Source organism: Rhinolophus ferrumequinum, chromosome 24 (assembly GCF_004115265.2).
Source record: "Rhinolophus ferrumequinum isolate MPI-CBG mRhiFer1 chromosome 24, mRhiFer1_v1.p, whole genome shotgun sequence".
Lineage (NCBI taxonomy): Eukaryota > Metazoa > Chordata > Mammalia > Chiroptera > Rhinolophidae > Rhinolophus > Rhinolophus ferrumequinum.
In genome coordinates, this window is record NC_046307.1 from 20,240,272 (window position 1) to 20,252,878 (window position 12,607).

The window sequence follows — 12,607 nt, forward strand, 5'->3', positions numbered from 1 at the left end:
TTGCACAGTCTGGCTTCAGGGCAATAGCTGGAGGAGCAGCTCTCTCTGCCAATTTGTTCCTTTGTTCAGCTGTCCCCCTAGCAGGTGCAAGTCTGAGTCTCCATTAAAACCTCCAACATGACTCTAAACCCACCCTGGTGATTCTCTGAGACCCTGTCCAACCCAATTCATACACTTGGCCAGAACGTCTTTCAGAGGCTAACCCGTATAAGGGGCAAGCCTGGGTCTATGCTGCAGACTTTCTTAAAATTGCTCAAAGACCCACAAACCCAAACAAACAGCAGCTAGCCTCTGTGCAGCCTCTACCTCTTGCTAGGCAGCCCCAAGCCCAGCACTAGTGGCAGCTCACCATGGTTCACAGCAAAACTACTCCCAGGTGCCTCCAAGCCCAGCACAGGTAGCTACCAACTGAAGATCACTTTGTACCTCCTACCAGGTGGCCCCAGGCCAGATACAGGCAGTAGCTGACCTTGGCTTACATCACAGCCCCTCCCGAGAGACCCCACAACCAACACACCAGGTGCCTGGCTTCAGACCATACCAGAGCACCACCCAACCACCTCCACAAATGACACACCCAAAGGGCAGAGTCAATAGGCACCAGAGCCCCACTAAAATGAACCCTGTTCTATGGGGTCAGCTCCTGTGCAACAGCTTATCCACTGAAGACATGGCCAGTCCTCACAGCCAGTCAGCCTGAGGGTCAATCCCACCTACTGATGTGCCAACAGCAATCAAGGTTCAGGTACAACCTACATAAGGGATACACCTGGAGTACCTGGCTCAGAAGACCAGGGAGACTGTACCACTGGGCCCCACAGGATACCTACTGCATAAGGCCACTCTGCCAAGACTGGGAGATGTAGCAGATCTATCTAATACATAGAAACAAACACAGGGAGGCAGCCAAAAATGAGGAAACAAAGAAGCATGTCCCAAATAAAAGAACAGGACAAAACTCTAGAAAAAGAACTAAACAAAATGGAGGCAAGCAATCTACCAGATGCAGAGTTCAAAACACTGAGTATAAGGACGCTCAATGAATTTAGAGGAAGAATAGATTATCTCAGTGAGAACTTTAACAGAGAGACAGGAAACATTAAAAAGCAGATAGGAAAGATTGAAAAAAGAACCAACCAGAAATGAAGACTACAATAATTGAAATGAAGAATATATTAAATGGAATCAATAGAAGATTTGAGGAAGCAGAGGATCCAATTAGCAATTTGGGAGACAAGGTAGTGGAAAACACCCTATCAGAACAGCAAAAAGAACAAAGAATTTTTAAAAATGAGGATAGATTAAGGGACCTCTGGGATGACATCAAATATAACAACATTTGCATCATAGAGGTACCGAAGGAGAAGAGAGAGAGCAAGGAAATGAAAAAACTGTTTGAAGAAATAATGACTGAAAACTTTCCTAACCTGAGAAATGTGCATACAAGTCCAGGAAGTGCAGAGTCTCAAACAAGATGAACCCAAAGAGGCCCACAGCGAGACACAGCATAATTAAAATGCCAAAGGTTAAAGAGAGAATCTTAAAAGCAGCAAAAGAAAAGCAGTTAGTTTCCTACAAGCAAATTCCCATAAGACGGTCAGTGGATTTCTCAACAGAAATTTTGCAGCACAGAAAGAATTGGCAGGAAATATTGAAAGTATTGAAAAGTAAGGACCTAAAACCAAGATTACGCTACCCAGCATTCTATCCAGATTCCACTCTATCATTTAAAATCGAAGGAGAAATAAAGAGCTTCCCAGACAAGAAAAAGCTAAAGGACTTCATTACCATCCAACCAGTAATAAGAAATGTTAAAGGGACTTCTTTTAAAAAGAAGAAAAATAAATTAAAACTATGAATAAGAAAATATCACAAAGAAAACAAATTCTCACTGACAAAGGCAAATATGTAATAACAGCAGTGTATCAACTAACACTAAAGCTAGTACAAAGGCTAAAAGGCGAGAGTAGGACAATCAAGTATAATTATAATCGTGTGATATTAAAGGACACACAAACACACACGCAAAAAAAGAAGTAAAAAATGATGACAAAAAATAAATGTGGGAAGGTGAGTAAAAATGGTATTGATCATAGACTGTTTGAACTTAAGCAACCATCAACTTAAAATAGACTGCTGTAAACACAGCTGGGTATATATGAAGGACATGGTAACCACAAACCAAAAACGTACAGGAGATATACAAGAAATAAAGAGAAAGGAATCCAAACACAACACTATGCTGAGTCAACAACATACAAGAGAAGAGAGCAAGATAAGAAGAAAGGAACAGAGGAGAACTATAAAAGCAATCAGAAAACAATTAATGAAAATGGCAATAAGGGCAGGCCGGCTGGCTCAGTTGGTTAGAGTGCAAGCTCTTATCAAGATTGGCGGTATGATTCCCACATGGGCCAGTGAACTGGGTCCTCCACAACTAGATTCAAAACAACGGCTTGAGCTTGGAGCGGAGCCACCGGTGGACAGCTGGTTGGCTCAGTGGTTAGAGCACAAAGCTCATAACACCAAGGTCACCAGTTTGAGTCCCACATGGGCCAGCGAGCTGCGCCCTCCGCAACTAGATTGAAAACAACAACTTGATTTGAGCTGAGTTGCGCCCCAACCAGATTGAAAAAACGACTTGACATCCTGGAAAAACACACTGTTCCCCAATATCCCCCAATAATAATAATAATATTTTTTAAATGGTAATAACTACATATCTATCAATGATTTAAATGGATTAAATGCTCCAATCAGATGAATGAATAAAGAAGTGGTACATATATACAATGGAATATTACTTGACCCTTAAAAAAGAATGAAGTCTTACCGTTTGCAATAACATGGATGGACCTAAAAGGGTATTGTGTTAAGTGAAGTCAGACAGAGAATGACAAATAACCACATGATTTTATTTATATATGGAATCTTAAAAAACAAAATAAATGAACAAGCAAGAAAAAAGGAAATTCATCGATGCAGAGAACATGCTAATAATTGCCAGATTGAAGAGGGGTTGAGAGTTGGATGAAAAAGGTGAAAGGATTAAGAAGTACAAATTGGCAGTTACAAAATAGTCATGGGGATGTAAAGTACAACTTAGGGAATATAGTGAATAATGTAGTAATAACCAAACATGGTGTCAGGTGGGTGTGAGACTTATTGGGGGAATCACTTTGTAAGTTATATAAATGTATAACCACTATGCTATACACCTGAAACTAACCCAATATTGAATGTCAACTGTAATTAAAATTTTTAAAATAATTCTTGCCTTTTATATATTGGGACTATTAAATTCTAGTGTATCATATGTGTTACAAATATAATTTCCTACTTTTTGTTGCTGTTGTTCTTACGGTATTTTTGACATAAAGAACTATACCTCTAATACCATCAACTCATTAGTCTTTTTACTGTATAGTTTCTATCTTTGATGCTATTCTTAGCAAGATCTTCTTACCTCCAGATTTTTAATATGGTTACCTAATATTTTTATTATCGTTATAGTTTCATTTTTTACTTAATCCAGCTATATATATTACCTTGACTGAAGATTTGTAGTAAGGATCCAACTTTACTTTTTGTTGGCTTATTAAATAGTTGTTTTAAGACCATGTTCTAAATAAGATCCTTTCAATGCTGATTTGAAATATATTCATCATAAACTAAGCATCTTTATGTACTAGCATCTATATCCTGTGGCTTTCAAATCTTAATTATTGTGGCTTTATAATGTAGTTTACTAACTTATAGTTTATGCCTTTTCAGAAAACCTTCATTATTCACACATTATTTGTAAATGAAACTTAGAATCATTTTTGTAAATGCTATTAGTTATTTCCATTGCATCAAAAGTATATATTGCTTTGGATCCCGTTCTTTACATCCTGACCAGAATCTACTCTCTAGTTGTTTTAAAATCTGAAAGCCAAATGATAGAAATCCAAAGAGCTAACACACATTAAAACGTGGCCAACCTTATTAGTAATTAGGGGAATGTCAATTTAAACCACAATGAAGGACCATTACACTCTCAGTAGATGGCAAAAATCAAAAGATCAGTTAACAGCAGATGTGGAAAAGGGGACTGAGCAAAAGGACGTCTGAAACATGGCTGGTCCCAGTGTTAACTGGTACAAGCACATTGGTTAAGAGCTTGGCGTTATCTAATGTACGTGAAGACAGACATCCCATCCCTGCAGTTCCCATTCCAGGAGCATACCCAAAAGATGTGTGAACTTACAGGAGTCTTCATGCATAGCAGTGTTCACGAGAGCATTGTTCACAATACTCCCCCATAGAAAACAGTCCAAATAGCCATATCAACAGTAGGACAGGTAGGTAAATTACAGTATGTTCATGTAGCACTGACTGTGAGCACACTGAGACTGTGTGCAGCAATTTGGATAAATCTTATACACAAAACCTTGAGGAAGAAAAGTAGGACACCAAAGAAAACAATTAGGATTTAACACATACACACATATATAACATATGTGTTATATATAGTATATACACATATATGTTATGTGAACATATATATGTATACATATATAAAATGGGCAAAATGAAGTATTGCTTAGAAATGCATACATAGATAGTAAATCTATGTGGAAACGGAACAAAATTACTAACAAAATCAACATAATAATGGTTACTTCTAGGGTTGTGAACAGGACAGGACACAGTGGTGGCGTCAAGATTCCACTTTGTGACCTGTGTAACAGTCGCCTGGCCATTTGCTTATAACTACTTGTTAAGTTGTTCTTTTACATGTTTTCTTTTCTGAATGTACCTATGGAAATACTTTAAAAATCAAACAAAATACCCAATGACCTTTCGAAGGAAGCTTAGTTCCTCTCCACCTCTATTTGTTCCCTCTCAAGAACAGGGATCCTCCTGAAGGGTTGACGAAAAACCATCAACTCCCCGAACGGGTTTTTAAGCTCTTTGAGGTCTCAAAGAATTACCCATCTGTTGTGCTTTTTTATGTTGTTACGATGTTTCTTCTTAGTGTTCTACCAAAATTCCTCAATGCCTAGCACACCGTATTTGTTGAGTGAATGAACACAAATTCAGATGTCCTCATGTTGGAAATAAGAGTACGTAGAAAAGAAAAGGATGCTCATAGAAACTCCGAGGACGATCCAAGATGACAGAATTCGCAGCTTTTATAATGTTTATTCTGTTAGTCATTTTCTTACAGCATGATGGTCTGCTTATCCCTCAAAGTTCTCTGCACTTCTCTGAGATTTCTGTCACCTGCCACCTGGGGGACTATCTCAGATGCTTGCTGTGAGATACTCAGAAGGGAAAGTCCATTCCATCCAGCGTGGGGTGCCATGGGGCCAGGACCATTATCTCCCAAATTGCATGGGGAGCTGTGACTTTATTGGAGAACGGATGCACTGATGCATACAAGGTGACTCCACTAGGGAATGGGGCTACAGCAGGCTCTTACAGTGAAGGTCAGTCCAGGGCACGGGGACGCCAACATTCTCTAGTTGGATGTTGTCCACAGGATTTTACTTAGAACTTGAGTGCACCGGGCAGGGCAAGCCTGTGCACAGGCCCACATCACTCCGATTTCCTTTGTCCAGTGCCAGTACCGTCCTCCCAGGGGCTTGGGTCAGGTGTGTGCAGCTTTTGGCTAGGTAAAATTCCCATGGTTACAGATGTTTGCCTCTCTAGAAGAGTGCCTCATTTTTGGAGCAGTGTGCTGAGTTCTTGGCACGCTCTAATTCATTTAATTTCTCACCTCTGTGAAGATTGCCACATTATTATTTCAAGTTTGCTGGTGATGATTCTCAAAGTTAACCTGCTGCTTGTTCCAGGTCACAGTAAGTGATCAAGGCAAATTTTGAACTCAGATAGCACAGCTCTAGAACTAATGATTACAACCATTGCTTGATGATTCAGCATCATTCATTCATTCAATAGATGTCTCCTGAGTGCCTCTACATGCCAGGTTCATACTGGACACGAGCAACGTCGTGGTGAGCAAGGAGATGAGATACGTGCCCTTGCTTCGTGTTCCATTCTCCCTACTCCACCCCTCAGGAATTAGGGATATTCCTGGAAGAGTATGTAGACTGTAGAAGGTTCATGTTGTGTTGAAGTGCTTAGATATTGCATAACTGGGTGTTTCCACAGGCGGTAAAACTGACAGTAGGGGCGCCATGCATCGGAGTCCATTCAAGTAACTATGTTATAGCTGCTATAAGACATTCTCTCTCAGAGTGCCCACTCTCACTTTTCTCCTCCCTCACCCCCAATAGCAGGCTGCAAATGCTGCCCTTACCTCTTCAAGATGACTGAGACGTAGAACTTACCCAGGGCACCGAAATTTGAGAGCAGTTTCCAACTGTGATAGAAATGTCAGTCCTTTAGCACAAACCTGCCAAATCAAGGCAACAAATAACATCTACTCAGCTTCCTTGATTTCAGGGTCAGCCGCACATTTGAGGACTGATGAGATCTAATTTTTCATAGGTGCATGTTCTAAACGAGAAAAGCATGTGTCCACTAAGGCCTGTGCCTGCCTGCTATGTTGGTGGATGAATGAGGCTCCGGAGAGAGATTAGAACATTAGAAATGTTTGCCTGCTGTGAGCAATCTAGTAATGGACGATAAGCATCTATAAAAGTGTTTCTACCCTTTACTCTGGTATTTTTGCCTTTGGAGGACCACATTGGAAAAATAGATTTGTTAATGTCTCAGGGAATAAAACAGATCTGACTTTTCCGTGTTTTCAGCACCTGAGATGTTCAACTCCAGAAGAGAAGCGGGCTATTCCTTTGCTGTTGACTGGTGGTCCCTGGGAGTGACAGCATATGAGCTGCTGAGAGGCCGGGTATAGTAGACTCACATTTCTCTTTGGTTACTCTACCAGCAAGTTCCATTTTTAGAATGAAAAGATGGATTTTTTTTTTTTTTTTTTTGCTAAAAATCAAGCAGTTTGAGAGGTGAAAGCAACTATGCCATATGATGCTGATAACAACCCTTGGGATTTCTGCGCACAGTCATTCATTCACTCTCCTACCAATGGGACCAACATGTGCATTCACATTGAATAACGCAGATAAAATTAAATGAATATGGAGATTACAAAGTCCCAGAGAGGGGAAATCCATACACCTCACTAAATATTTTGTATAAATATATTTGTTGTTGATAGAAAAGCATTTTGCAGTCACAGTTCAGGACTCTAATTCAGACACAGTTCCCCAAGGCGAGTGTGAATTATTAATATAACACAATTCATGTCCTGTCTTGCTGGATACCTGTCTGTCATTTGGCTCCTAAGTTGTGGATTCAGTGGCGAGTTAGAATAGTTCCCTTTTTAAAGAAACATTTCTTAAACAAAAAAAAAACATTTCTTAAACTAAGAAAACGACTAGGAAGAATTTTACTGAGAAAGTGTTTTTTCTCCCTCCCATGGTAGTTCCCTGTTGTCTATCTGATGTATCAACATTGTCATTTGTTTTTTTTTTGCTTTAGAAAGGTGAAGAAAAGTGACTGTTAGGTTTCTGAATTTGTGTGTGTGTGTGTGTGTGTGTGTACATTTAAGTTCTATTTTCTTTACATTAGATCCTCAGACCTTATTCATGTCATCGCTGCAAGTTTGCATCCTTTTACCAACCTGTCCCTATTTCCCCCACCCCCTGCCCTTGGTGACATCTTTTCTCTGTTTCTTTGAGTTTGACCTTTTCCTTTTTTCAGATTCCACATATACGTGATACTGTGCAATATTTGTCTTTCTCTGTCTGACTTATTTCACTTATAGCATAATGCCTCAAGGTCCATCCCTGTTGTCACAGACAGCATATATATATATATATACACACATATATATATACATATATATACATATATATATAATATACACATATATATATATGTCATATATATATATATGACATATATATATACTGTGTTTCCCCAAAAATAAGACATAACCGGACAGTCAGCTCTAATGCATCTTTTGGAGCAAAAATTAATATAAGACCCAGTCTTATATAGTAATTACAGTAAAATAAGACTGGGTCTTATATTAATTTTTGCTCCAAAAGATGCATTAGAGCTGATTGTCCGGCTAGGTCTTATTTTCGGGGAAACATGGTATATATAGGATATATAAATATCTCATATATATATGGGTATATCTACATATATCTATATCTATATACTATATATGTGTATGTATGTGTTTGTGTGTGTGTGTGTATATATATATATATATACACACATATACATATAGTGTATATAAATACACAGAGGTTACCAAAAAAAATCTATATATGTGACTTGCATTCATTTTTTGTCATTGGTATATATTGAGTATTACAATTTTAATACAGTTTTTTCCTTCCTTAAAACGTGTATACATTTTTTTGGCACGCTCTGTGTAGATGTATAGATAGATAGATAGATAGATAGATAGATAGATAGATAGATGTAACATCTTCTTTATCCATTCATCTATTGACAGAAACTTAGGTTTTTTCCATGTCTTGAATTTTCATGTAAAAAAAAAAATGCTTTTGTTCCCAATGCTTCACATATTCACCCTCAGACAGACACACACACCCACACACATACACACCGAACAAATACAAATAGTCTTCAAATATCTTAGCTTGGCATTCTTTGCCCTTTAGAACCAGGTTAATTTTTCAGGTTTTGCTGCAATTTGAATGACTCTGACTCTTTATGAACTTCCTTGTCTCTCAAGGCATCTTGGGCTTTTTCACTCTTGTTTCTTTGTCTGTAAAGATATTTCCCAAGGTTCTGGTCTTCTTAAAAACAAACAAACAACAACAACAACAAAAAACAGTCTTCAAATAAGTTTGGGAATTGCTAAATTGAGTTTGAATAAAGTTAAGAATGTGTCTTAATTGCAGACTTTTCAGAATCTTCACGTCCAATGTATACTGATCATTTCTGGAAGAGAACATGCTATTGGACTCTCCCAAATTTCTTTGTGAGGAAGACCTTTCTCCATGTCTTTTCATATTCAAATCCTACCCATTCTTATGGCCCATGACAACATGGCAACTTCTGTGAAGAGACTTTGTCTGATCTCTAAGTAAAGTGATCTGTATCTCTTCCAAATATTTATGTACTTTATCTCTCTTATGACCCTTCCGAATTTAAAATTATTGGAAAACATAGGGAAGCACAAAAAAAAGGTAAAATCAACCAGATCCTCTAAGGCAAAGAAAATTCCAAATTAAAAAAAAAATTAAACCCTCCTATGACCTTCTAATCCCACCTTCCAGAATTAACAGTTTGCTGCATTCACTTCCAAACCTTTTCTGTTCTTATAAGGATAATCTATTTTCATATACACATATGTGCATTATTATTGTTGTTTCAGCAAAAATAGAATTATGCTATGTCTTTTTGTTGAGACTTTTTTCCACTTAGAATAAACTGTAGAACTTTCTACATCCAAACTCCTAAAGCTATTTTATTATTTTTTTTAGGATTAAATTCATTTTGTAAATACATTGTCCTTGTAAATTTTCCCAGGTATATAAATTTGTGTGGTTTTATCTCCTGTATATTATTAGATTGTAAATTCATTACAGGTGAAGTATGTATCTTGCGTACCTTAGTAATATCAAAGTATTTAACTTTAAATAGGCACATAAATGCGCATTGAATGAATGAAGAAACAAGTCACTACAAATCAATTCTGACACAGTCTAGAAAAGAATCACCAAGAAGGCTGTATGCAATTACGTTTCAAAATACAGCTAAGCTGAAGAAATGAAACACTAACATTTAATTACAACCCTCCGCACAACTAAACCACAGAGGAAGGGTGCTAAACAATAATTTCTCCTCCTTTACAAAAGAAAAATATATGCCTCAAAGAGAAATGTGCTTGTAAACATCCCCATGGTTTCTAAACTTGATCACAGTCTTGATGAATGGGGTCCCAATAGCTACCAACCTACTTTGTCATCTCTGTCTCCCGGCTGTTGCTGCCATCATAAAAGCAAGGTCCATATCCTTTCTAGTTTTGCATTATCCATATGTGTTAGTGTATGAGGGACATATGCAGTTTTGCATTAAGTGGACATCCTTACCTACAACTCTTTTGTACTCTCAAAGCATGACTATAATCACACACAGCACATCATTTTCTCCCATCTAACATTTAACCTTTTCCACCTTGCTTATTCTTTATATGCTCATCTTAATTTATATGCTGCCTTAGAATCATTTGATATATCCTGATTGCACACGGTCATTTTTGTTCATAGTATATATTTCAGGTATTTGTGGTTTCCATAAGTAGACTGTAGGCTCCACCAACACAGAAATCATATCTGTCTTGTACTTCTTGGTCCCTCCAATGCCTGACAGAGGTGCTGGAACATGTGGAATATAGTAGGCATTTGATAAATATTTGATAAATAGGTAAATATAGAATTCTAGTAGTTGGTGAATTAACATGGATTTAAAAAATTTAGAACTAGAAAAATAAGTTGTTGTATAAGACAAAGGTAGTTTGAGTATTTTTAATAAGCTGACAGGCCAAGAGGATTTTTAATAAGTATTAAATTCAGTCATATGGCCTCAAGTAAATGAAAACGCTCTTAAACCAGTTCCTTGTGGCATTCATCAGTTAATTATTCATTTATCAAATGATTTTGTGTTTTTATATGGCGAAGAAACAGTAGGTTAAGAAGCAGCAATGAATCAAAGAAGAAAATTAGGAAAAAGAAAACAATATATGTGCACACACATACAGCCGTGGCAGCTTGAGTATGCCAAGCCTGCCCCAACTCTTAACAATATCCAATGAATGAATTCCTTGTAGTAACTCAGTGTCCTTCGGCTAGGAAACAATAAACACTGATGACGATGAGCGCGTACCCAGCACTCCTCTTCTGATAATTGAGTTACATGGATTATTTCCCCTATATCTTGATGGAGACAAATGGATTAGCTATGGTCTTTTATTCAGTCTCAAGGGAAGAAAATATGTGGCAGGTATTTTTAAACCTTGCATAAAAACTAAAGTTTGGCTCATTTCCTTTGAGCACGTCACGGTTCCCTGAGACTGACACTGACATGCCACGTGTGCCATTAAGTCTTTCTTTACATCACCTTCATTGATGACTCATCTTACTGTTCACTATTCACGTTTATATCTACCCTTTTCACACTGTGTCAGTAATAATCAAAAATCTCTCCTGTACTGTGTCTAATATATATTAGCCACTGTACTGAGAATTTTACATAGATCATGCCATTAAATTTCCCCAACAGTCTCATGAGGTGGTTCATTTTACAGACGAAGGAATTGAAACTCAAATTGAGTGAGTCCAACGGGCCTCAAATTCTTTTGCCTTCAGAGCTCAAACACTTAATTACATGACTTTTTAGTACTAATGGCAACAGGGAAGATACTGAACTAAGTTGGGGAAAATGGAGGTGTTTATCCGTCCACAAGCATTGACTAAGTATCTCAAAAGGGCCAGGCATTTTGTACACGTACATATACATACTAACTGTCTTACTGCTTAATCTAATGTGGAAATTTTTTTCATTCAACAAACATGTAATGAGCACCTAGTAGGTGGTAGGTCCCATGGGCAAAACGTGAGTATGTTATAATCTCTGGCTTTAAGTAGCTCACATAAAAGAGAAAATCCCAGCTTTAATGATTCCTTTATGGAATAGATTTACTATAGGTAAAAGCTGCCCTCTACTGGACACTTGTGAAAGCTAATAAAATCACCGTTTTTGTTTGTTTCCGTTTTTTTCCCCCCAAGTTAAAACTATAAACAAACTTGATTCCCTCAGAAGTAAAAATATTTTTGCCTCATCAGAAAACTTTCTATTTCACCCCATAAACCAGGTAGTCATAGCATTTGGGATAAGGGTTGAAGTTTTTTGGCTAACTTTCTATTCTGAACTTACTATGATTTGAACAAGTGAAAAGAGGTATGTGGTAAAACTCTGGATCTCTTTATAATTGACACTTAAATAATAGCTCTTTAAAATTCCCATTTACTGAGATACCTTATGTAAATACTTATATAAGTTACCTTAAAAAACAGTTCCAAGTTGGCATCTCAGTGATGGGTTTAGCCCATGGGAATGTTTTGTTTGGCCCAGAGGAATTACCAACTTTTAAAAATTCTGAGATTTCGCAAGAAACTATAGATTTCTGGTTGTTGTTGTTGTTGTTGTTTTCAAGTAAGAGGTCTGGTTACACTGGACCATGTATGCATAACAACACAACAACCAGCTAGAAGAGATTAGAAAATGATACTGAGATTTTACTGGTTGAAAATTTAGCTTGGAAACATTTGCAAATTTTTTTTTTTTTACCCTATAAAAATGAAGACTTTTACTTTTTTTCTCCCTTAAGCGACCATATCATATTCGCTCCAATACTTCCAGCAAGGAAATTGCACACATGTTTGAGACAGCTATCGTGACTTATCCTTCTGCCTGGTCACAGGAGATGGTGTCACTTCTTAAAAAGGTAAGAAGGACTGCATGACAAACGGAACTGATAAAAAAGCATGCTCTCTGGTTTGAGATTAGAAGTGACTATACAATATTGGAAGCAATC

General features: G+C 37.5%; 1 protein-coding gene across 2 annotated transcripts in view; it reads left to right on the forward strand.

The window, feature by feature from the left end:
* The window catches only part of STK32A (serine/threonine kinase 32A), a 99,392-nt gene that overhangs the window by 76,654 nt on the left and 10,131 nt on the right, over positions 1-12,607 (forward strand). For both annotated transcript variants that reach the window (XM_033096874.1, XM_033096875.1), the window contains exons 8-9: positions 6,762-6,859; positions 12,401-12,517. In XM_033096874.1, the coding sequence (XP_032952765.1) occupies positions 6,762-6,859; positions 12,401-12,517 (215 nt within the window). The remainder of the gene's footprint in view (positions 1-6,761; positions 6,860-12,400; positions 12,518-12,607) is intronic.